Source organism: Myotis lucifugus, unplaced genomic scaffold (assembly GCF_000147115.1).
Source record: "Myotis lucifugus unplaced genomic scaffold, Myoluc2.0 scaffold_194, whole genome shotgun sequence".
NCBI classification, from domain to species: Eukaryota; Metazoa; Chordata; class Mammalia; order Chiroptera; family Vespertilionidae; genus Myotis; species Myotis lucifugus.
Genome location: NW_005871242.1, coordinates 1,603,510 through 1,629,505, shown reverse-complemented (window position 1 = coordinate 1,629,505; position 25,996 = coordinate 1,603,510). Strand labels below are relative to the sequence as shown.

Here is a 25,996-nt window from a genome sequence, read left to right as displayed (position 1 = left end):
AACAATCATGTCATCTGTGAACAAAGACAGTTTTATTTCTTCCTTCCCTATCAGTATACCTTTTATTTCCTTTTCCTGTCCTATAACATTAGCTAGAATTTCAGTATAATGTTGAAAAGCAGTGATGAAAGGAGACATCCTTGCCTTGTTCCTGATCATAGTGGGAAAGCTGAGTTTCTCATCATTAAATATGAGATTAGTTGGAGGTTTTTTGGATATTCTTTATCAAGTTGAGGAAGTTGCCCTCGATTCTTAGTTTACTGGATGTGTTTTTGTTTTTAAATTAAAAATAGGTGGTAGATTTTGTTAAATGCTTTTTCTGGATCTATTCATATTACCATGTGATTTTTCTTTTTTAAAATTTGATGGATTACATTAATTGAAATTTTAATGTTGAATCAGCCTTGAAAACCTGAAATAAATTTCACTTGGTCATGGTATATAATTATTTTTATACATTGTTGGATTCAATATCCTAATACTTTGTTGAGGATTTTTACATCTATGTGCATGAGAGATATTGGTCTGTAATTTTCTTTTCTTGTAATGTCTTTGTCTGGTTTTGGTAACAGGGAAGTGTTGGCCTCATTCAATGAGTTAGGAAGTATTTCTTCTGCTTCTATTGTCTGAACAAGATTGTAGGAAATTGGTATAATAATCTCTTTCTTAAATGTTGGCAGAATTCACCAGTGAATTCATCTGGGCCCGGGGCTTTCTGTTTTCAAAGATTAATCATTGATTTGATTTTTTAATAGGTATAGGTCTATTTCCTATAAGTTTTGGCAGCTGGTTTCATTCAAGGACTTGGTTCAATTTCATCTAAGTCATCAAATTTGTGGGCATGGAGTTGTTGATAGTACTGCTTTATCTTTTTAATATCCATAGGATCTGTAATGATGTCTCTTCTTTCATTTCTGATATTAGTAACTTGTGTTCTCTTTTTCTTTTTTTTCTCATTTAGCCTGGCTAAAGCTTATCAACTTTATTGATCTTTTCAAAAAAATAGGTTTTCAATTCACTGATTTTCTGATTTCAATTTCATTGACTTCTGTTCTAATTCTTATTATTTTTCTCCTTCTTACTTTGGATTTGATTTGCTCTTTTTTTTTTCAAGTTTACTCGGATGAATATTTAGATTATATTAGGAAAGAACAAAAAAAAATCAATATTTATTCAATGCTATACATTTCCCTCTAAGCATTGTTTCACCATATCCCACAAATATTGATGGGTTTTTTTTTCATTTAGTTTAAAGTATTTAAAAATTTCTCTTGATGTTTTTTCTCTGAGCCATGTGTTATTTACAAGTGTTTTATATAATCTTTACATATTTGGGGATTTTCCAGTTATCTTTCTGTTATTGACTTCTAGCTTAATTTCATTGTGGTCTGAGAGCAGACATTTATTAGTTCTATTCTTTTAAATGTATCAAGGTTTTTTTATGGTCCAGAATGTGGCCTATTTTGCTGAATGCTTCATGTGAGCTTGAGAAGAATGTGAATTCACTTGTCAAAGTCTACAGATATAAATGATACAGAGTTGATTAATGGTATTATTGAGATTAACTATGTCCTTACTGATTTCTGCCTCCTGAATCTGGTCATGTCTGCTCTGTCTGAAATTAATATAGTTAGCTACTTATGCTTTCTTAGTGCTAGCATGGTATATTTTCCTCCTTCCATTTACTTTTATCCTGAATGTGTCTTTATATTTAAAGTGGGTTTCTTATAAACAAAATACAGTTGGGTTTTGTTTTTTGACCCAGTCTGATAATCTGTGTCTTTTAACTGGTACATGTAGACGACTGGCGTTCAAAGTGATTTTTACATAGTTGGATTAATATTATCATATCTCTTCCTCTTTTTTATTTGTTACCCTTGTTTTTTGTTCCATTTTGTCTTAAGTGAGCATTTTATATGATTCTATTTTCTCTCCTTTGCTAGTGTACTGGTTACACTTCTTTTTTCAACTGTTTCTACCACTAGGTTGGTCCCCCTGGAGTCTTTAACTCTCAGCTTGTCTCCACTGAGCCTCTAGGGTTCATCTTACAGTTCAGCTTTTCCCACCGGGCACTGGTTCCCACAGCAGCGTCCACTCGTGACTCCATGTATTTGACTGTATCTGCAATCCTGGGGGCAGTGGTTTGCCCTGTGTCCTCTTCTCTCTTCCAGATCCAAAAAGAGTTGCTGATTTTGTAGTCTGTTCAGCTTTTCACTTGTTTTTAGGATAGTATGACAACTTCCAAGTTCCTTACATGTGGAACTACACACAGGCTTTTAACGACTTCTGTAGCTCCAGTCTCTTCCTCCCATCCCAGTCTAGACTCTGTAGACAGAGTGTGGGCTGCAAGTCACAAAGAACCGGCTCTCAAGTCTGCTTCTCTCTAGCTGTGTTATCCTGGGCAAGACATGTCACGTTTCTGAGATTCTGATTCCCTGTCTTTGATTAATATCACTGATGACCTCAAAGGGCTGTTTTGAGAAGGATCAGAATCAGTTACAAATGGTTCAGCACAGAGGCCTGCTATGAACTTAATAACCTTTTGGTGAATAAATAGAAGCCCCCTTGTTACTGTTACAGTATTATTTCTAGGACACTGCTTGTATCAGACCACATCCTTACTCAAAAGCTTCAAAACCAACCCCAAATTGTAAGCAAGTGCGCTAACCTCTGGGAAGCTGTAGCAGTTACTGTCTCAACTCCTCCTTTGGCCCTGAAATACTGTTTTGGGTGGTTTTTTACTTTCCCATTTGTATGTATTTCTTATCTCCATAACTGGAGTTTAAACTGCTGAAGGACAGGGACCCAATTCATAACACTTCACCAGTACCAGGTCTCCAATAACAATTCTTGATAAGGAGGAGGAAGGAGGTTAGGTCCGGGGAGGGGCAGTCAAAAAATTAAGACAAGACAGAACATGGTGCCTTGATTAAAATAACATGGCAGCACCTATATAATACTGCAACACACAAGATGGCCAGGCCTCTTGTCTGGTGGAACTTTTTAAAAAAAGAACAGAAATGCAGTTGTACACGGATAGGCAGTGCATAGAAACCCATGGCTGTAAAGCGGAGAGTCATGTAACTGGGCAATAAAAAATGCAACAGCCCTAGCAGGTTTAGCTCAGTAGATAGAGCACCAGCCTGTGAACTGAAGGGTCCTGGGTTTGATTCTGGTCAAGGTCATGTACCTCAGTTGCAGGCTCGATCCCTGTCCCTGGTTGGGCACACACAGGAGGCAATCAATCAATGTGTCTCTCTCACAACACTGATGTTTTTCTCTCTCTCTGTCCCTTCCAATCTCTCTAAAAAAATAAAAAAAGAGTCAATGGAAAAATATCCTCGGGTGAGGATTAACAACAACGAAAAGTAACATTAGGCCCTGGCCAGGTGACTCCGTTGGTTGGAGCGTCGTCCTGTGCACTGAAAAGTTGTGGATTTGATTTCTGGTTAGGGCACATACGCAGGTTGTGGGTTCAATCCCCAGTCTGGTCATGTACGGGAGGCAACCAATCGGTGTTTCTCTCTCACATCAATGTTTCTCTCTCCTCCCTTCTTCCCTCTCTAAAATCAATAAACATATCCTAGGTGAGGATTAAATTTTAAAAAAGAAGCAAGAATAGCATGTTTTCCTGATTTGGATAGAAACATTAGCCCTGCATAATAATTAAAATAACAGTAATAGTGACAATGCATAGATACTGGTTATGGGAGGAGCACTGTCCTAAGCACATTATATAAAGCATCTCATGAAAACCCCATGAGAGTTGGTACTTGTTTTAGCTCCATTTTACAGGTTGGGATACTGAGGCTTTGGGAAAATCAAGTGACTTGTCACTAGCTATCTAGCTAGTAAAAAGAGAAGTAGAGTCTCTCTACATATTCTTCCATATTTCCTACATATTCTGGGACTCCATGATCTGATAACCTTACAGCCTACACTCTCCCTCTTTGCTCCTCCTTGCTCTTCCTAGAATACACTGGGCATATTCCTAGCTCAGGCCTGTGCACCTGCTGTTCCCTCTTCCCGAACTGCTCTTCCTGCAGATGCTCACATGGCTGGGTCCCTTCACTCTTTCAGATCTCACTCAGTGAGCCCTTACCTGAGCAGTCTATCCAGCACTGCAATCCCCAGCAGCTCCAATCTCCTTTCCAGTTTACTTTTCCCTGTAACATCACTGTCTAGCCTATTACATTACAAGTGCTACTCCATTTACCTGTTTACTGTGTGTGCCCACCCCCACCAGGAATGGCAGGGATTTTTGTTCCCTGTTTGCTGCTGTATCCTGGCTCCCAGAACAGTGCCTGGCACACACAGCCCCTCAACACATACTTGGTGAAGAAACGAGTATCCTTACCTCACATCATTGCCACCATGTGCAAAGGATCCAAAGCAGGCAGTAAGGACCTGCAGAAAGTGGAACAGGAGGTGGACCTCGGATGTGTCTTTCTCATCTTTTTCTTCTTCCCCAGGGTCCTCTCGAGGCCGGGCAGGATCTGCCAGCTCAGACGCCAGCTTCATCTCCACACCTCCCTCCTCTGCCTCTATCTCAGCCTCGGCTACCGCATTGCAGTAGCTGGAGTAGCTGTCGTAGCGAAGTCTCTTTTTAGAATAGGACACGGTGTCACCCACCAGCTTCTCACTGTCCTCGGGGGCAGGCAACGGGTCAGCAGCTCTGAAGGTCGAGTGCACCGGCATCCCACAGATGGCCGCCGTGTAGCAAGTGTAGCTGTTGTTCCGCCGCAGGAACCTGTAGTTGTTCTCCGGGGCGGGCTTCTCCTCGGAGCCCCTGTCTGTGTGGATTCTGTGCAGCAAGTCTTTGTAGAGCCCCGAGTCTTTGTGGACCGTGTGGTACACGTGGCCGTCGCTCCTCGTGTGGCCGTCGAAGCCGAATGTGCCATTGGAGATGGGCGATTTTGTGGAGCCGTGAGTCATGGAAAGTGCCCTTCCTGAAAAGCGTTAGACAGAAGCCTTATTTTCTAGCCTTATGGACAGAAATCACGTCTGGGAGGAAATACTCCCCACTGTTTCATGATGCTAATCTCTGGAAGGTTGGATTATGGGTGATGTAAATTTTTTCCCACATGCCTTATTTTCTAAGTGGACTATAAAGGACATGTAATATGGTTAAAATAAAAAAGGAAACTAGTGAACATACGACAAAAAGGTAAAGCTAATAATAAGGTATTTTTAAAATGACACTATTTTTCTCTTAAAAAGAGTCTTCCAGAAATTACTGCAGCATTCCTTCCTGTTTCTAGTAAATGGTAAAGGGAGAATCCCTGTAAGGAACTTACTTTAGAAAACTTCATACATACGGGGCAAAGCCCAGCTTCCTGTGGGCGGGATATTCTAGGTGCACGTGAAAAGGCCAACGTGACTGCCGAAGGCAGTATCTGTCAGATCTGTGGGCAACATGAATTTGCTTCCTCTGGGGCCAAGTCTGAGGCCACACCTAGGAGAGCGGGTGCCAGGTCCCACCTTGAGGGAGGTAGGAAGCTGCCCTGACAGGTCGGGCGGAGGCTGGTGCTCGCCCACCGTTGTCTACAAACTTTATGGACAAAAGGACACGCCAGGACAGGCTTGATGTTTTCTAAGGTTTCTGTGATTCTACGACGGCCCTGGCTCCAATTCTGGCTTTCTCTCTGCGCCTTTACGAGGGAGGCACCCTGACGAAGCTGGATGAGCCAGCCTCTGGCAGAGAGGCAGCTGCACCACCACACACGCACATGTAGCTGAGCGTGCCCTGGCGCCTGATGGGCTGCAAGTAGTTCCTGGAAGGAAAGCGCAGGATGAGAGGCATTCTGCTTGCTGACAGAAGGCCGGTCTCCTGAGGCCTCTTGAGTCTCTGGGTTTTCTCAAAACATAAAACGGGGGACACTTCTATGCCCTGAAACCTAGCGACGCACATGCAGGCCCCACTGCTTACCCTGAGGAATGGCTCGCCGCCACCATGCGAACCCAAGCCCTCCTCTGGTCTTACCATAAGCCACCCGGGGGTGGTTGACCACGGATGTGCCTTCTGGGGCCACAGACGTCTCCCCAGCCGACCCCGTGAGAGGGATGGTGCTGTCGTCATTGGCCCTGGCACCAGGGAGCTCTTTAAATACGGGGGATTCCGCTTCCTGAATTTTATTGAGGCTTTCATCAGAGACTCGCGATAAAGCACCTTCTTTTCGTAATTTGCCTAAAGAAAGTACAGTCATAGCTGAAAATTTTGTAAGAATTCTTGTTATTAAAAAACAAATATAAAAAAATGAGTATCTTTATATCTCAGTACTTACTTTGGAAATGAAACAAAAACGTAACAGCTAGACAGAGAAAATGAAGTGGAGAGTTCAATCGATTGTCTGGAAAACTTAGGCCAGAAAATTCAGCTACTGAGGAAAAGATGGGGGTGTAGGGCCTGAATTATCTCATCAAAAACCAGCAAAACAGAGAGGGTCATATCTGATTCCCAGGGTCCCTGTACAGGATAGCATTCTGCAATTCTATAACCATCTAGGGCTCACCTTCTATTTTATTAAACTAACCTCGGAATCACTGAAATGTTTATCCTTTCTGTCTTCACTGATATTGTTATAGTCTGTTTGGTTTTCTTCTGTTCAATAAATTATTGGTTTCAGAATTCTTCGGGTCACTAAATCTTAAGAAACAAGTAAATCATTTTTCTAAGAAAAAACCAAAAAAAAAAAAAAAAAACCCCACCACCAACAACAGAAAGATCCTACTTTGAAAAATCATTTATTTTCTAAAGAAACAATAGATTTTTAAAAAGCTATTTTATAGCTCGCTAGCACTCTTCTGAATCAAATCTGTTCTGTGGTGCTACTCAAGTAATGATTTTGCAAAATTCCCTGAGCAAATGTTTAAGCTCTCCCCTACAGCAATGAAATGGAAATGTTCTCGGTTTCTCTGCTGAAGACACTCACACGTAGTCTCTCTCCCTATCATCTATCTCTGTATCTACCTAGTCAGACAGATAGATTTTTTTAAACTAAATTTCTCTTATGTACTACAGGGGACAAGAAATGTACATACAGATATATTGGCCTCAAATTGCTTATAATCTAAATGAGAGAATATTTGCATATCTATAAAAGCCTAAGTGACCTTTACGACCAGTCCGAATGACTGGTCGCTATGACGATGCACTGATCACCAAGGGACAGATGCTCAATGCAGGAGCTGCCCCCTGGTGGTCAGTGTACTCCCACAGCCAACCTCCCGCACTCCCTCCTCCCACCCCCGGCCAGCTGGCCCTGATAGCTGTCCAGGCCAAGGGACCCTACCCATGCATGAATTCGTGCACCGGGCCTCGAGTTTATAATAATTAAAACAAAAATTATTAACACAGGAAAACAACTCCGGCAGCTTTCTAAGCCATATTCTTCTTTCTTTAAAAACTGTTTTACTGAAGTAGAACTTACATACAGTAGAATTCATACATTTTGAATGTTCAGGTAGATGACCCGTGACAACATAGGAGTATACCCTATAACCACTCCCCGCATTAAGACAGTACATTTTTATGTCCCTGCGAAGTTCCCTCCTGCCTCTCTGCAGTCCGTCTCCTGCAGCCCCGCACTGGCCTCAGCAACCAGTAATTTTTATAGATTAATTTTCCCTAGAATCATACAGTATGGACTCTTCTGTATCTGGCTTCTTTTGCTCAGGGAAAGGTCTGTGAAGTGTGTCCTATTGTGCCCACGGTGGTAGGCAGTTCATTCCTGTATTTCTCAGCAGTCTTTTAATGTATGAATAGACCACAATTTGGTTATCTATTAACCTGTTAATGAGCATTTGGGTTATTTCCAGTTTGGGGCAATTACAACCAAATGATTTGTGTACAAGTATTTTCATGAACACACATTTTCATTGCTCTTGGACAAACACCCAGAAGTGGGATTACTGGGTCATATGCTAAGTGTATACTTTACTTCATAGGAAACTGCTAAACTAATTTCCAAAGTGGCTGCACCACTTTACATTTCACCATAAATAAAGTTATTCCACTTCTTCACCAACACTTGATATTGCTAGTCTTTCTACTTGCGGTGTGAAGTGGTGCCTTAGTGTGGTATTAATTTGCACTTCCCAGATGACGAATGTTCTTCATCAGGCTGGTAGAGCTTCCTGGCATAGGGCCTTGCTGTGTGAGCCAGGACCAGGAGACAAGGCCTGGGCATGTATCGCAGTGTGTGTTCTAGAGTTACCCATGCTTCCATTTCCCTCTGTTAGTACGGGTAACTGTGCATCACATCTGGAGTCTCGGGACTTGGGAGCACTTTTGTAAATCAGAAAAATAAAAGAGCACTTACCTGCTATTTTCCTCCGCATCCACGGACACACAAAGAACCACACGAAAATGGCGAACAACAGCGCCACGCCAAAGGAGATGAGCGCTATCGCCCAGATGGGAAGGACCAGGCCGAGCACTGAGAACAGAAAAGACAGCAGTGGTCTCAGTGGCTACTTTCTGAAAGGTCAAGCCTCAGAGCAACATACTTTCCATTCCCCTAAGCTAAAACCAGTCACCTGGATTTTGTGTCTAATAAAACCCACAGCCAAAAACATGTGCCATGCTTTTCAGGACAGAAAGCTGTGTGTTTAAGACACATTTCACCTTGTGAATATGTGGTTAAATTGGTCAGTAATCTAATTATTAAAATTTTACCAAATTGGCACAAGCAGTATATTAAGTTGGCAATAAAATCATTTACAGCTTATCTCAATATCTAAATTCCCAAGTGGACATGTATGTGGCTAAGAAAGGAGTCCGCCGCCTCATACCCTATCATCAGCCCCTCTGGGTGGGAGAGGCTGAGGTCTGGACGCTGCACAGAGCCGCTGGCTGCCTGCCTGCCTCTCTGGCTTCTCGCGGGTCAGCCACCCTGCTTTAAATGGACATGTCACTCTGACTACATACATGAATCTTTTTAGAAATCAGCTTAGGAATACAAGCTTTCAAAGGATCTTGACCTTCAAATTTAACTCTTCTTTGCAGTATCAACTCATGGAATTACAACATAGAAAAACTTTTCATTAGAAATGTGATAATGCACTAAGATGCAATTACCTCAGCAAACGAAAGGGTAGGGTGCACATGGTTTAGGAACATCCTGTTTTCCTAGATGTTAAACATGTGCTTACATAGGGATACATGATAGGCATACAAGAATACCTACGATAGCATTACTTGTAATAGCAAGAATTTGTGAGACAACTAATATATGCATCCTTAGGGAAATGTGAAATAGTTATAGTCTTAAATCATAAAAATGAGGTGGATCTATATGTGCTGATAAGGAAAGAGGCCCAGGGTCTAGTTAAGTAAGAAAGGCTGGGTGGGTAGCAGTATGCACAGCATGATCCAATTTACATTTAAAAAAGATAACGACCTCACATTTACTCCTATCATATGTGTGAATGTATAGCAAAAGTTCTAGAAAACGCAATGGTTACTACTGGAGAGAGATGCGAAATTGGAGGGGGCTTTTCATTCTTACTACATATACATTCGTACTGTTAAATTTGAAAGTATATAATAAACATGCACTTTTGAAAATTGTTAAGAGTTTTTAAAAAGTGTTAGAGAAGTGAACTACTTAAAACATTGCCCTTTGCCCGGCCAGCATGGCTCAGTGGTTGAGTATCAACCTATGAACCAGGAGGTCATGGTTCGATTCCCAGTCAAGGCACATGCCCGGGTTGGGGGCTCGATCCCCAGTGGAGGGTGTGCAGGAGGCAGCGGATCACGATTCTCTCTCATCACTGATGTTTCTATCTCTCTTTCCCTCTCCCTTCATCTCTGAAATCAATAAAAATATATTTTAAAAATAAGTAAAATGTTGTCCTTTGATTAAACGAATCTTTAATGATGCAAGCTTGTCACATATTTAATGATTTTATGCATAGAAACCAACTCAAAGTTATTCAATTAAGGTATTATTAAACGCTAGAGGCCCGGTGCACGAAATTCGTGCACTCAGGGGATGGGTAGTCCCTCAGCCCGGCCTGTGCCCTCTCGCAGTCCCGGAGACATCAGGGGATGTCCAACTGACAGCTTAGGCCCGCTCCCGAGGCTCCTGCCACCACCGCTGTGCTGGCCAGCCGTGAGCCCAGCTCAGGGCTTCTGGCTGAGCGGTGCTCCCCGTGTGGGAGCGTACTGACCACCAGGGGTCAGCTCCTGCATTGAATGTCTGCCCCGTGGTGGTTAGTGTGCGTCATAGCTACCGGTCGTTCTGCCGTTCGGTCGATTTGCATATATTAGCCATTTATTATATAAGATATTTGGTAATTTTTAAGAGGTAGAATAGATAGTTAATACTATAATAGGAGTGAATTAGCATATATAAATGTGAAAAACAGAACACCAGAATCACCTACTTCATCTATAGCTAAGGGCACATTGGTGGGAATATAGACACTTAGGGGCTAGGCTGTTTCTCTTCCAAACTCCTGGGTACCACAGAAAGTGGGGGACTGGTGTGGGGCTGTGCCCCTTCAGCTGGTGGCCAGCTCCAGCCCCGGCTCTGCCCCAGAATCCGAAGCTTGGAGCTGCTTATAAAACCACTGGGGCTGACCTCACCAGGCCATGCTTGTGGGCCACGGCATCCTGGCTTCTGCTTTCTTTCTCCATGTCAGTGTCTAATACATGTGATAAAGGATCACTCCAAAGCTGTTTCCTGCCAAACTGAATGGTAACTGTTAATTACCCACATCAAACTGACCACCTAACATCAACACACATCACTCTTACAGCTTAAAAGTACTTGGTTTTTGAAGAGGTTTCCCCTGTTTCCTTTGGCTCCTGGTTTAGTTGGTGGTAAAATTGTTAACTGTGCTACTTTTGACTTCATTGTGTTAACCTGACCTAAGAGAGGCAAGCCATGGATACTGTGGGGAGAGAGAAACAATTTGAGAGATATTTGTTCCATCCATGCCAAGCAGAGCCCACAACAAAAGCCGAGAAGGGCTGCTTTATGGGCCTTTTCCAAGCCCATCTCCACACTCCCTGCTGGGTTCAAGTGGGATTCCAAGGGTGTCAGGGCCAACATGCCCAAGGGTTTCCTGAGGTCAGTTATAAGCTTCCGATCCTTTTCTTAGACAACAAGCCACAATGTCACCTGCTCCTTGAACCTTCACTGTCAGAACCGCCTATGCCATTGGTCTGGCCTGAGTCATGGCCAGAGGCTCTGAAGTCGCCCTCCCAGTCACAAGGCACTGGATGGAGGGCAGGGGATAAACACGTACTAGAGGGAAGGGGGCAGGACTGAGTAAAACATCAAGGAGGGACAGAGTGAAGGAAAATAGGAGAAAGTCATTGATAGTGAGCAAGGTCAGGGGAACAGAAGGGGCAGAATTTATTTTTATTTTTGTTAATCCTCACCTGAGGATATATTTTTTCCATTGCTTTCTAAAGAGAGTGGAAGGGAGGGGGAGAGACAGAAAGAGAAACATCAATGTGAGAGAAGCACATCCATTGGTGGCCTTCCACACCAGCACTAGAGATCGAGCCTGCAACCAAGGTATGTGCCCTTGACAGGAATCAAACCCGTGACAATTCAATCCGTGGGCTGATGTTCTATCCACTAAGCCAAATATTGTAGCCAGAAGGGGCAGAATGTAGATCTTACCAATCATTTCCGCAAGTCAGTAACGTAACTGAGCATCAAAAGAACATGAGGATTTGTTTTAAAGCCTCCATATAAGAAATACAAACTGACAGTTATCCTATATAATAAAGAGGCAATATGCAAATTGACTGTCACAACTCACACAAGATGGCCATCTCCATGTGGTCACAAGGTGGCTGCCATAAGATGATCGGCAGGGGAGGGCAGTTGTGGGCGATCAGGCCAGCAAGGGAGGGCACTTGGGGCAACCAGGCCAGCAGGGGAGGGCACTTGGGGTGACCAGGCCAGCAGGGGAGCAGTTAGGCATCGATCAGGCTGGCAAGGGAGTGGTTAGGGGGTGATCAGGCTGGCAGGCAGAAGTGGTTAGGGGCAATCAGGCAGGCGAGTGGTTGGGAGCCAGCAGTCCTAGATTGTGAGAGGGATGTCTGACTGCCGGTAGTTGGACATCCCCCAAGGAGTCCCAGATTGGAGAAGGTGCAGGCTGGGCTGAGGGACACCCCGCCCCCCCCAGTGCATGAATTTTGTGCACCGGGCCTCTAGTCTATGCACATAAAAGCCTAATATGCAAATTGTCCCCTCGGGAGCTTGACCAGGAGAATGGGAGTTCAATCACTCGCTATGACATGCGCTGACCACCAGGGGGCAGTGCAGAACAAAGGAAGGCCCCAGCCGGCAGTTGGAAGGAAGGCCCAGGCCAGCAGCCGGAAGCCCCAATCAGCCCTGATCACCGGCCAGGTCTAGGGACCCTACCCATGAACGAATTTCGTGCACCAGGCCTCTAGTTTGTAAATAACTCTAAATTGTACTAAATACATCAAATCCAGTTTCATGGGTAAAACATAATTAAATACAAAACTTTGGCAGAAAAAAGCACTGGAATCAATGTGCATCCTAGGGAGAACTTTTTCTCCTGAAAAAGTTAAGGCTGAGTTATACATAACAAGATTTTTGACAGGCATACTTGGAATTGAATTGTCTTCCTCTGAGGATCTCAAAATGTTTTGCAATAATTACGCCTTAGGAGGGCAGTAAAGCACGGCCTGCCCTTCACTCTGCGGACAGGCAAAGTAGGACACGGCTTGAATTGCTCCAGCTACCGCAGCCAAAAGCACTGCCAGGAACCAAGGCCGGGAGCTCTGAGCCCGTCCTCTGCTCCAGCCACTCAGGGGCCTTTCATCTCCAGCCCTTTCCCTTCTCTGAAGAGCAAAGCTATGATGAATAGTGATTTAGCTCCAACCTCAAGCATCATTACAGTCCTGTTCCAAATCCCCCAAAGATCAGAAGATTCAAGTGATTCAAGCAGTTAAGAGAGCGTTTCAGAAACGGGCACAGTCTTCCAGAGTCGTTGCTTTGTTACACCTCTTGCTTTTCATCTATGACAGTCATTATTAGAAACTACAAAATAACTAAAACTGCTATACAACCAATAAGGCTTCAGTCCATATTAACGACCTTACAGCCCTATGCATCAGCCTCTCCCTACAACTTTCCTCTTTTTCTCTCCCTCCTTTTAGTATAATTTTATAATATATGCTTACTATAAAAATGTCAGCAGTAAAAAACTGTATGACGTACAAATGTAAAACTCCTCACCACACTCCCCTCTTGAACCCACTTCCCAGAGAAACACTGTTAACTACCTGGTGTGTAGTTTTCCAAGCATCATCTAGATATAAACCACACAGTGTAGAGTGTTGGCCAGAAGTTTGTCCCTCCTTTTTTCCCCCAAATTAATAGATGTAGAATCTTACTGTATATACTGATCTGTATTTTCGTTTCTCACATAACCACACACTGTGGACATCTTTCCACAGTAACACACATACACACATTTACCTCACTTGCAGAATCACATGTTACTAGTCCTCCCTTATTGGATAAACTAAGTTACTAGTTTTTATTTAGTTTGTTTTACATCAACTTGTTCAAAGCATTGGAGAGAATAAAAGGCATAAAAGATCCTGAAGCAACTTTCTTTAAGAAAATGAAGCATTCTTTTGAAATGAAAAATGCTATTTCCTCTTATAATTGGAATTTTCTCCCCCATTTCAAACCAGGATTCATTTAAAATAATTCTGAAAAGAAAGTGAATTCAAATCACTCTGCTTTGAATCCAGCCTTTGATGAAAACTGGAGGCTCTTCTCACCCAGGGCTTCCTGACCCGGGGTCAAGAGTCACTGTCGTGGAAACATCTGGTTTCTCTACAGCTCAAACCTTTGCAATGGTAGCATGGAATATGGAGATCCTCTGGGAACAAGCCAACAGGGGCCTGCAGGGGCACTGATGCTCTCATTTCCCAGGACGGGATCAGAAGAGCTACAACTGGAAGAGGAGGCGTTGAAGGAGGATGGGGAGGAGGAGTAAGAAGAGGAAGGAGAGAGGAGGAAGATGGAGGGGAGGAGAGGCTGGAGATGTTGGGAGGAAGGGGAGAAGGAGGAAACAAAGAAGACGAGAAGGAGAAAGAGAGGGAGGAGGGGAAGGATGGAGGGGAGGAGAAGCTGGAGGTATTGGAGGAAGAGGAGGAGGAAGAGAAAGAGGAAGAGGAGGAGGCAGAGAGGAGGGGAAGTGTCAGCCCTGTTTTAGGTACAGTCTGCTCTCAAGAAGCCAGAAACCAAGCCTGGATAAGTCTGAGAACTCATTTGCTGACACACAGAGTGAGCAAACGTTGCTAGTGAGAACTTTTGAGTAGTACTTCTCACATTAGAACTGTGATAAGGCAGCAGTGTTTGTGGTAGAAGATTTTGGTGAAGAATGACTAGAGCAGTGGTTCTCTATGTGTACCATGTACAGGATCACCCAGATTCTGGTACAACACAGACTGTCAGGCTATAGTGGGTCTGGGGCTGGGCCTGAGAACCTGCATTCTGACAGGTTACCGTGAGAAGCTGGTGCTGTGGGTCTGACTTAGAAGTTTTGCATACTGCATAACTGCCGGAGGCTTGGTTAGGAGAGCTGCCTGCACTACTCAGAGAGGCATGCAATGAATTTCACCATTCATTCTTTGGACGCCGAACAAAAACCAGGCCCCACACAACTGAAGACCTTCTCATTAAAAATAGACTTCAGGCGTGTATCCAACCCAAGTGAGCACTTTGTTTCCTAAAGTTATTTTTGCTTCTTGCAAATTATTTTTTAAAGGACAAAAAAATGCAAAGGCAATTTTTTAAAGTGCTACCTTGGTCTTTGAAGTGTTAAGACTGACGTTTATTTGAGAAAAGTCATGTCAAATGCAAAGTAAAACAAATCAAACTAAGTCAAAGACATAAACAACGTCAACATAACTCACAAATGGAGGAACAGAGGAAATCAAAATAAAACACGGTAACCCAACATCCAGCCGATCCCACGGAATCCATCTCCAGGCACAAAAATGCTACTCATCAAAACCCCTTCAAGCTGACACTGGCTAGGATTAGTGCCGTCACTCATTTTTGTTGGAGAGCTTCGTTCTTTCCTTTCACCTCTGAGGCCCCTCTGAAGCGTTCTAGGGAAGAAAGGGGCCCCGAGGAACAAGCCCCAGTGTGGCGGAAAGGCAGACACTACTCTGCGAGGAGCAGACTGACCGCGTCAGTGCTGAAGTGACTCTCAGCTCAGTCCCGTCACCACACATAACGCCCTGGCTATTTATGGCACAGCTGGCCAGGCAGAAAGGCCCCACCTGCAGAAACAGTACATAATTCAAGTCTAGTCTGAAGGGCAAAAGTCAACTTTCAATGTTTAAATAATAATAAAATTTAAACTCACCTACAGGAGATTTTAGAAACATTCCCCACAAACCACAATATTTGTGAAGTCCTTTTCTGACTTTAGTGGAGGAACAAAATGGTGGGTCCTTCAGTCATGACCCCCTTCTTCCTCCTCCTCTTGGCGAGCCCCCCCCCCAAACTTTAAGGAAGAAGTATGTTACACCAATAAGTGTGGAAAAAACAGGAAGACAGGATGACTCAGGATATGTTGGCAACTGAAGGCGGAAAAGATAAGGCTACTTAAGATTGATGTAATAAACTAGGCCCTAACACGTATTAAGAGTTATGATGTGCCAGGCACTGTACTAAGTGTCCTGTTCGCATTATCTCATGAAACACAGCGTCCCTTTCATGGAGTCCTACAAATGTCCTTACTTTATGGTGACGTCAGGGAGGGGAGGAAATAGGATGTTCTTTTTTGTGTTTTTTTTGTTAATCCTCACCTAAGGATATATTTTTCCATTGCATTTCAGAGAGAATGGAAGGGAGGGAGAGAGAGAGAAGGCGAGGGAGAAGAGAGATCGATGTGAGAGAGACACATCGATCGACTGGTTGCCTCCCGCACTCGTCCCTACCGGGGAGGGAACCTGCAGGTATGTGCCCTTGACTGGGAATTGACCCCATGACCCTCCGGTGCACAGGCCAACGCTCTAATCACTGCCCCACACTGGCCAAGATGGAAATATGTTCTTGACAGCATCCAACCAGAGAACTTAACATTAACTCTCCCACTGAGAATATTGTTTGTGCTTTCAATTGGATAATGATCTTCAAGATACTTGTACAGATTTTTAAAATATTCTTAATTAAAGAGGAAACCACCTTCTTCATACCTCCTCTTTATTAAATATACAAATTTCAAAATATACTGGAAGCCATTTTTTTCTTCAGAGAGGAAGGGAGAGGGAGAGAGAGATAGAAACATCCATGATGAGAGAGAATCATTGATCGGCTGCCTCTTGCATACACCCCAGCTGGGGATCAAGCCTGCAATTTCCTTGACTAGAATTGAACCCAGGACCCTTCAGTCTGCAGGCCGATGCTCTATCCACTAACCAGCTAGGGCTGGAAGCCATTTTTAATGAGAGTGCTGAGAAGGGAAAGAATGTATTAAGGCTGATGTACTTTGATTGTCCTTAACGGTGACAGTGGGTACCAGGTACTATGCGCTAGGTATCTTCCCCAGGCCAGTTACGAATGTCAGAAGTCGAGTGTTTGATTTTTTAATTTAAATTTGACTTTTCTATACTTAGTTTAGGAATGTCATAATCAAGAGCCCATGGCTCGGGACTAGACTGTCTGCTTCAAATTTTGGTTCTGCATCTCACTAGTTATATGACCTTGAGTACCCAGTATTGCTGGGCCTCGGTTTCCCATCTGTACAGTGAAGCCAGCAAAGCAATATTACCAATTTTCTAAAGGAGTTTGGACGACTAGCAAGATGAATTCATGTAAAAGTAAGCTCAATATAAGTTAGCATCTATAGTATTTATTTCTCACAACCTCTCTATGAAGTATTTATGTAATCCTTAGTGTCTCATCCATTACGTGGTTTAATTTTCTCTAGAATTATTTACTCTCCTGGTAAGATGATTCTTTTAGCAAAGTTGCAGTAAAGGTGTAGCAGAAGATGAGGAAAAGAAAAAGAAGAGATGGGAAAAATATACAAAGTATAAAAGAGTCAAATTTAAATTTAAAAAATATCACACAGTTGACTTCTTCTGACATTTGGAAGAACTGGGGAACAAGAAGAAGAGAGAGTGGAAAAATAAAACAGGGAAAAAAAATTGTCCTTATTTGAACCTATTCCCATTTCCAGGACTGGGCACTACAAAGACATCCCAGCCTTCATGTGACTCAGTCTTCAGTCACTAGGCCACAGGTGTCCGGCTGTTGACAGTTGCCTAGCTTTTGGTTCAGCTACTTGAGCTCTAAGAGCCTAAACAAAGTTAAGAACGAGGACTCAGGAGCAAGAAGATGGACAAAGAATCCCTCTGCCACGGTTCACCCTCAAACCGGGCTCCAGGCCTGCCCAGCCCTGTTTTTTCTCTGCCTTGGATTCCCTTTTATAGATCAGGAAAACTGTCTGCCAAACACACTCCATAGTCCATGAGTTACAAAACCCAAAGGGCCATCAGGCCGCTGTTATCTGAGGCTAGGGTTTCATCTCTCCAACCGCATGACCTTCAGCTTTGGGCTTCTCGGTAACTTAAAGCAGCTGTGGGGCCTCCGGCCAGGCTGCCACCCGGAGCCTGAAGTCCTGATCACAAGTGTTCAGACCTTAACGATCAATGTTTCCAATGCTGTGGAGATGCCAAAGTAGCCATATAATGCTAAGGGATCATTCAGAAAGTGTTTTATTAACGGTACAGACATGCACAACCTGTAATTACGATGGCTATTTAAATCTGAGTAAAACTACTGTAAGAAAGCCTAAGTTGAGAAATTTATAAGGGTTTCCCCCCATTTTGGAAGAGGGCATTTTTCTACTGTAATCTGATGTGCTGTTTCAAGAAATTGTACCTTCTGATCAGAGAGGAAGACTTTAGTCAGATATGGCCAATAACTGAATCTTACCTATCTGCTGACTCCCGTCTCCCCACACAATGGCGTATTCAGGATCTGGCTGTAGGAGGGCATCTCACAGAGAAACAGGAGGCACCCTCTCTACTCACACAGGTAGGAAATACTGACCTAGAATGCTACCAGTTCACCCACATTGAAATGTGGGCAAATGAGAATAATGGACATACATTTTTTTACCCCTTGAAAATGGAAAAGAACAGGACTTTTAACCCGGCTCTCCCAAACTTCAAACCCTTGTAAAGAAGAACAAAAGCCATCAGAATCAGAAGAAAAGGAGTAATTTTGAAAAGAAAATCACCATTGACTTTAGTATCCAAAAAACAACAGTGTAGCCCCTAGTTGCTGGACTCATTGGTCCGACAGTTTCCAGCAAGTTTGATATTTGTGCTCTCGACCACACTGGCACGTCCCCTGGCACGTCACCAATGTGGGGGCACACTCACATGTGCTCCTACCCCTCCCCAGCTCAGGGAGGTGTGAGGAGTTACTAGTAGATCCCGTTCTGAGACTCAGAAGGTACAAGAGGCCACTAAGGCAACAGAGCTGGGTAAATGGCAGAATGGGAATTGCAATTTTCTTTTTTTAAACTTGAAAGTCTGTTCCGTTGTATTTCACTTATCTCTTGAGTATTTAAGACTAGCAAATGCATTTGCTGCTCTTTTTATGGTTCCATAATGACCACGAGTGCTGCTTTCCACTGTCACCCACGTTCGTGCCAGCACCCAGCACACCAACTGTCAGATGGTAACGCCCTGCCTGCTGGATGTAAGCCAATGGAATTCTTACCTGGTGCTCCCGTGTACATGATGGAAAACACATTTATTGCTATCGTAGCAGCATAGAACACCGGCAGGGCCCGGAGGCCATTGGGAACAGGGTCCTCCTGCGTGATAATGAGACAAAGTGAAAGGTCAGGACTCAAGAAGCATCTGGAGCCAACACAGGCAACAGGATCTAACACACTGTTACGCGAAAATCCTCCCAAACTCTGCGTGACCAAACTGCTGGCATGGCACGGCCGGTGACCTGCTTCACAGGACAGCAGTGGCTTGGGCCTCTCTCCCACACAAATGCTGTTTCAAAGAGCCCACAACTGTGTCCAGCAGACACTTTAGAGCACTAGGGTCACATAAGCTAGGACGTCAGATTTAGAAACAGAGAAACACAGTCAGGTTAGGTCCGTTCCTGGGGACCGAAGCGCAGAGATTGGCATCTACTTCAAAACCTGTGACACTCACTACTCTAAGTAAGTTCAGTTTGGTGCTATAAAAACCTACTTTCAACAAATACTCTGACGCTCAGCTCCTTGAGGATATCTGACAAGAGCCAAGTGACTTGAATGCCACGGCATTGCTATAGATTTTACGTCACTCTATTACACAATGCATTTCAGCTCTATCTAAATGTATAAAGCAAACACATTACCATGTGCTGTGATTTTTTAAAAACTTCTCATAAGGTACAGTATTTATGCTTCAATTGTTAAAAGTTAAAAAACTGGCCCTAGCCGGTTTGGCTCAGTGGCTAGACCAGCGGCCTGCAGACTAAAAGGTCCCAGGTTCGATTCTGGTCAAGGGTACATGCCGGGGTTATGGGCTCGATTTCCAGGTGGGAGGCATGCAAGAGGTAGCCAATCAGTGATTCTCTCTGATCATTGATGTTTTCATCTCTCTCTCCCTCGCCCTTCCTCTCTGAAATCAATAATAATATATTAAAACAAACAAACTGTGGGTTCTTTATCTAATAAAACATGTATTTACAATGTTAGGGTTCTGGTACAACATTCCCTAAATCTATTACTTCAACAAGAAAGGTACAGCACATGTCTTAGGCTAAATAACATCTCAGAGAATATTAGAAATTTAGAGTTTTAAGCAAATATACAGAGGATTTTGGAACAAAAATGAGGACTGAGAACTCCTTAATATAACACTGGCACATAGACGTTGCCTAAATAATTAAAAAAATGACTGATTTCTAATAACCATGTAACATATTCGTACATTTATATGAATCTGCTACCCTCCGACGATAAAAGGAAGATACGATCTAAACATTGATGTGAGCTACAGGATGAGGAGAAGTAGAGACCATCTCAAAGATTTCTACTGTCAAATGCAAACGCGTATGGGGATCAGATAGGTTTGCAGAACAGTACACCTCATCAAGAACCTATTCTGGAATATCCCAAGCAGCCACCAGCATTTGTCAAGAGGCTTGAGTTGATAGCACTGAGGTGTAAGGAACAGTAAGAGCGGAGATAGGAGGTGATTCAACTGCCTGAGAGTCACAGGCAGATCAGGCGGATCAGGTAAAGAACAGCAAATATGAAGAACCAATGGCAGGAGTTGGGACGAGAGGCACAGCAGTCCTCTCATCTTAAAGGAGCCGTGGCTGGACTGAAAACCAACACTGGGATGCTCAAACACGGCTGCCTCGGATTCCCAAAATGCTGTTTTCCTGGGGATGAGGGCTGCTAAAGAAAGACGCCCAGCCAGTAACTTCTGAAGGTGTGTACATCCTGAGTTCATGGTTTTAATTAAATCACATGTGTTTTCTCAAATAATCTATTCTTATAACTCACATGACAATTGTCTCATTGCAACCTGTCTCCTTTCCTCCTCCCTCCCTCTCTCCTTCCTCTCTTCCTTCTTCCCACCCATTCATCTGCTGCCACCCACCCAAACTAAGTGAAAGAGACAGTTATGTTTCTACTCTCACAGAAATTACAGTAAAATAGCAAACAGACCACTAAGCAAGAAAAAAAAACACCGTACACCATGAGAGTGCAATGATGAGCAGGCGCACAGTGCTGTGGACATTCAAGAGAGGAACCAAGCAGAACGTGGGGTGGGAGAGGGAAGGCTTCCTGGGAAGTGACACCTGGAGGTTGAGTAGGAGCAGGAGTTTGCCAGGAAGGGATGGGTTCCAGGCAGAGGACATACAAAGGGTGAAGGCTAGCAGGCAGGAGGGGTGGCACCTTCCAAGATGTAAACCAATATTAGTGTGGCGGGCACCCAGGAGAAGGAATGGTAAGTTTGCATTTATCCAAGAGAATGAGCCCTTCAGCGGACTACCAGACAATACCAAGGCAACACAGTGCATCTTTAAGCAAGAGCACAGCTGAAGGAAGGTATGATCCCGAGGTGCCCGGCCTGTGTGTAACCCAATGATCCAGGCCTGCCTTAGGGCTGATCAAACACCGCACCAACCTCTTGACAGTCAGATAAAAAATGCAATCAATTTTTTTCTAGAATGCTAATCTCAGTAAGTTTTAATTTTAATCTCATTTTATTTTCGATAAACTACACTCCCAATAGGTGTATTTCCTTCTATTTATCCTTTTGAGGAGAGGAAAAAGTCAGTGTCTCAAGCTTGCTTTCTTCATTAAAACAAAGAGAAAGAAAGAAAACACCTTACATTTGGGAAAAGGAACTCTCCAGCTGTTTTTAGTAATAGTCAATTCAAAATCCAACACTATGTCACTCTATTCTGCTTCGCATTCAGGAAATGATTACCTTTCCTTTTTGAGGTCCAAGCACAATGCCTGGGACTGTCAACTCATGAACGCAATCACAGGGCGAGAAACAGTATTTGCAATGCTGGGTTCAGTGGTCCCCCGGGTACTCTACCTTGAATCTTTCCTCCTATTTTATAGTAAAGTCTGATTCTAACTCCTGGGTGCAGTGCCTTAAAAATGTAAATATACAAGTATTCCTCTGCCCCCTCTCACAATTAATTTCTATTGAGTAGAGCCAAAATTAGTGCTCAAACTTAATTTTTAAAAAACAGCCTCACTTACCTTTTTTAAGATGAAAATTCTGATCAGTACAAACAGCACGCCAGACATGAAACCAGACAATAGTGGAGATATAAACCAAGAAGCAACTGAATAATTAAAAAAAAAAGTATAATGAATGCTGAAATTCTACGTAATTCAAGTCATATTTACATAATACAATTATAACAAATATACAGTATATACATTCATAAATATTCCTGGAATCACTCATCTTAATTCAACCCTAAGAAGCCCACTGTCCTGGTGGAGCTGACATGCACCCATGCACAGCTCCGCACAGACACAGGCACGGTCCCACAAAACCCAGCACATAATCCAGCAGGTGACCCCGCGAGCCCCTTCTGCCTGCTGTTCTCATCAATCCACATGGAGACCTGGTCCTTGTTCCAACATAAAGGTGCTCTGAAAGGTGGGCCACCTTCCATTTCACTTTCCACCTCCAGCCTGAGACTGTCATCCTGACACGGCCTCTGGCCTAGTAGTTCCCAACTCTGGCTGCACATAAGAAACATCTGGGGAGTTTTCAAAACTAGCTATGCTCTGGCTCCACCCCTAGAATTCTGATTTAAAACGTTTGGAATGGGGCCTGGGCACTGATATTTTAAAATTGCTCCCCCAGGTAATTCTAATGTGCAGACAGAGTTGAGAACCATGGTTCTAGAAGCCTGGGATCTAAACTGATTTTCCGGGCCATCTGAGTCGCTGCTTGGAACTCAACCTAGAGCTCCTGAGATCACTGTGATTCTTAAAAGGACAAGCAACCCAGAGGATGGAGATGGGGAGAGAGCATTTCTTACAATAGGCAGGTTGGTGCTTATGGGGCTGAATGGATTTCCTCTTACAAAGAGCCAGGGCCAGGAAGCAAGCTGCCAGACCTCTTAAAACAGACCTGCTGAGCAGCCTACAGCCCGGAAGGAACACTAGAGCGCCTCCTCTATACAGGCAGACTGGGCGATTTCTTGACTGTAGTGAGGTCAATAACACTGGGCTCATTTCAAGGCTTCCCCATAACCATGAACTCCGACTCCTAGACACTAAGGGTACTTTCCTCATTAGGACCTAATTTTTCTTTGACTACAGACTGATTTCAATGAGATAAATTTCTTTTCTGTTTGGGAACAATAGATAAATGTTGATTTTTCAAAGCTGATGACAATGGAACATTTCAAGGAGTGTTTGGAGGCAAAAAAAAAAAATTCTCTAACACATAACAGTTCACAATACAGAAATTTTAAGGAAAACTATATTACCCATATAGGTCTTCTAAACCTTAACATTTGAAGGAAAAATATATTATAATTGCAACTTTTAATAAAACTTACGCTAGAGAATGTAAACTTTCCTTCTTATAGGTAAAAGAAAATGGCAATTACCAATCTTGACCAGCTCCATCCACTGCACACCTTTGGTGCCAATTGCAACAAGTGAGAATCCTATAGTTGCACCAACAATGCAATGAGTTCCTGAGATGGGAAGTCTCAGGAAGGATGCAATCAGCTGCCAAACAGCTGAACCTAGAAGTGGAAAGATTAAAAAAAAGAAAAAAGTCAGGTATAAGGTATAGCAAGCATGTCAAACTCATGGCCCTCGGGCTGCAGGCAGCCCACAGTGAATATTTTTGCGGCCCAGCAATATAATGGTATGTAAGGAAACATTAATTTTATCATCGCTCTTGTTCTATTTTATACTATACTTTTCTAAATAAACCCATGTTTCTATGAAAATTGGAGATTTTACTTTTTTTGTGGCCCATGTAAACTTAAACCTTGTTTATTTGGCCCGTGTTAGCCTTTGAGTTTGACATGCTTGAGTTCAGCATCTCCAACAGCCACAAAAGGAAGAAATACAAATTACTGTTCTCCACAGCAACACCCATGGGGTTCATTTTCTGTGGGTGGTTCCTTTACAAAGCGCTAATATCCCAACAAAATTACTCAATTAACTTGAGTCCAAGAAAAAGTCTTCAACACTGAAGGGAAATGTTCATTTATTTAAAGAAAAGTCTCTCGATGCCGGTTACTAACTGCCCTTGTCACATTTAGGTAAGGGAGCTGATAATGAACTTGCTCTGATGTGAAGTGTGGCCAAGACCAAGCAAGAGATTGAGGACTTGAATAAACAGAGAAACCAGAAAGGTTGCACATGGGAAAAGACTTCACCATAGTTAGGCCTTATAGTCACATAATGAGGAGGGCTAAATATCAGCTGTTGAATTAGTCTGTACACGAGAGCGTGTACCATCACGTTGCTTTTTTATTCTTGCCTCTCATGTGAGAAGGAACTATGATATTTAACCAAAAGTTGGGCCTCTGCTTTCAGCCCCTGCTGGAACGATGGGGCTTTGCCTTACACGTTCTCACGTCTTCTACTTCTTGGGAGTTAAGAGGAGCCCTTCGTTGTGGCTTTATGTCCTTTTACCTCAATTTCACCACTCTTTTTCAGGCTTAATGCTTTTCTAGGCTATAGTTCAGATATTTTCATAAGCAGATCAGATTTTGCAGTGAGTATTAACAGCATCAGCTGGGAGGGATCACTCTCAACACAATTGTTGAAAAGTTCATATAGAGCTGATGGGGACAAGGGTTTGGCGGATAAGCAGGCCCGTTATTAATCCCAAATGTTAATTCTGGAAATCTGGTTGCTTGGCAGCAGCAGCACTTTCAAGCAGATCCTTGGCATTTTCTTCAAAAATATCTGAGTTAACAAGGATCGTTAAAGGCTGTGCAGGTTCGTTTGTGAAGCAAGGCTGACAGCTGCTCCACGAGTGCTGGGCATGCTGACCTTTGAGCTGCCCTGGGCTGCGGCCCTGTGCCGAGGCCCTGTGCCTGTCCCTGAAGCGTGTGCTGGAAGGAGAAGGGGCCAGCCTGTGCTGCCTATCCGGTAACAAGGCTCCCTGGCTGCACCCAGGCTTCCCGGCGGATAATTCCTTAAGCCTTCGCAGCTAAGCCCTGAGTTCTGCACGGACTACATAGTTGTTTTAAAAATACAGCCAGAGTTTGCAGCATGTTTCATGGCATAGAACCAGAACTTAAAAAACAAACTTTATGATTTCTTTACCAAAATTAAAATGATCTAGTGATGTTAAGAGCATGGTATAAAGTCACCCACAAGATGGAGACCATGTGATTTTTTTCCTTCCTGAAAGCTGCTGTCCTTTCTCTGGCTAACTTTATAATGTATATCCTGGAGCAGGAGGGTGTGTGAGGAAAGGTAGGGAGAATGAGCTGCCTGAGAAGGAAGAAGGAAAGACTTAGGAGGCCAGTGGGAAGAGTGAAGGAAGTGAAGGAGCAGCTGAGAGGAGGGAAAAAGGAGGCAGGTGTTTGCAGGGACCTCGCAAAGTGAGAGAGGGTGAGAGACCTCCCTAACCACAGGAATTTCTGAAGGCATGTAGGATTACATTCATGTTAAGAAAAACAGTGAGAAAGAGAAATATGTTTTAACCTATATGTTAGCCTACAAAAAGGAAAGGGATTAAGTACAGGATGCAGGCATAAGACAAAGCCTAGCAAATGTTGGGGGGCGGGGGGCAAATGGGCATCGCTGAGGCAATAGAAGGGCAGAGCCAAGGTTCATGGTTACCATCGAGGCAAACAGGCAGGCAGGCATGAGTGAGTGCAGGCAGGGGGAAGGCTCAGTGGTTATGGGCAGGGAGGGAGTCTTATGGGGAGTGTGCACTTCTTAGTGTGGTTCAAGGAGATGGCTTCTTCATGTGGGTGTGGGTATTTCTATGGCAAGGTGGTGGGTTTTGGATTCTCAGTAGATTTTTGGAACCATTGATGGTTTCATATTAAGTGGATTGACTACTGCTTTAGTGCTGAGCTAGAGTCCCAAAAGATAACTTGGTTCAAGAAGTTTAGCTAGCACTAACAATTTCTTCCACCCAACCAACACCACCACCACGACTCTATTGGAAAGCACAGAGATCCATGGGCTTGGGGAGAAATTTCTAAAAGAGCGAAGAAAACAAATAGAACAGAATAAAAGGACAGGGGAAGAGAGGGAGAGAAGAGATGGATGGAGAATTTAGAAGAGGAAGATTGAGATAATCAGGCATCTGAAGAGAATCAGCTTTGATTTTGGTCAATAATAATTATACCATCATCTTAAATTTACATAGCTCCCATTTGTAAGGAAACCAATTTTGAAAATCTATATAAATTCCCAACAAAATGGACTTTGAGATTCATGTAACCATACAAAGGAGAAGGAGGAGGGGGAGGGG

At 43.4% G+C, this 25,996-nt stretch overlaps 1 protein-coding gene across 11 annotated transcripts in view; it reads right to left on the bottom strand.

Annotated features, from left to right (window-relative positions):
* The window catches only part of SLC20A2 (solute carrier family 20 member 2), a 91,841-nt gene that overhangs the window by 12,910 nt on the left and 52,935 nt on the right, over positions 1-25,996 (bottom strand). For 6 of the 11 annotated variants that reach the window (XR_002831247.1, XM_023760826.1, XM_023760828.1 and 3 more), the window contains 7 exons: positions 23,148-23,288; positions 21,775-21,860; positions 18,759-18,855; positions 8,322-8,438; positions 6,285-6,380; positions 5,984-6,208; positions 4,358-4,949 (listed from right to left, as the gene is read on the bottom strand). Coding sequence is in view for 10 of the 11 variants with exons in the window: in XM_023760826.1 (XP_023616594.1) it covers positions 4,358-4,949; positions 5,984-6,208; positions 6,285-6,380; positions 8,322-8,438; positions 18,759-18,855; positions 21,775-21,860; positions 23,148-23,288 (1,354 nt within the window). In the remaining variant the exon portion in view is untranslated. Of the gene's footprint in view, positions 1-4,357; positions 4,950-5,983; positions 6,209-6,284; positions 6,381-8,321; positions 8,439-18,758; positions 18,856-21,774; positions 21,861-23,096; positions 23,289-25,996 lie in introns of those variants that run through there. The other 5 variants (XM_023760831.1, XM_023760832.1, XM_023760833.1 and 2 more) reach the window with 5 other exon arrangements.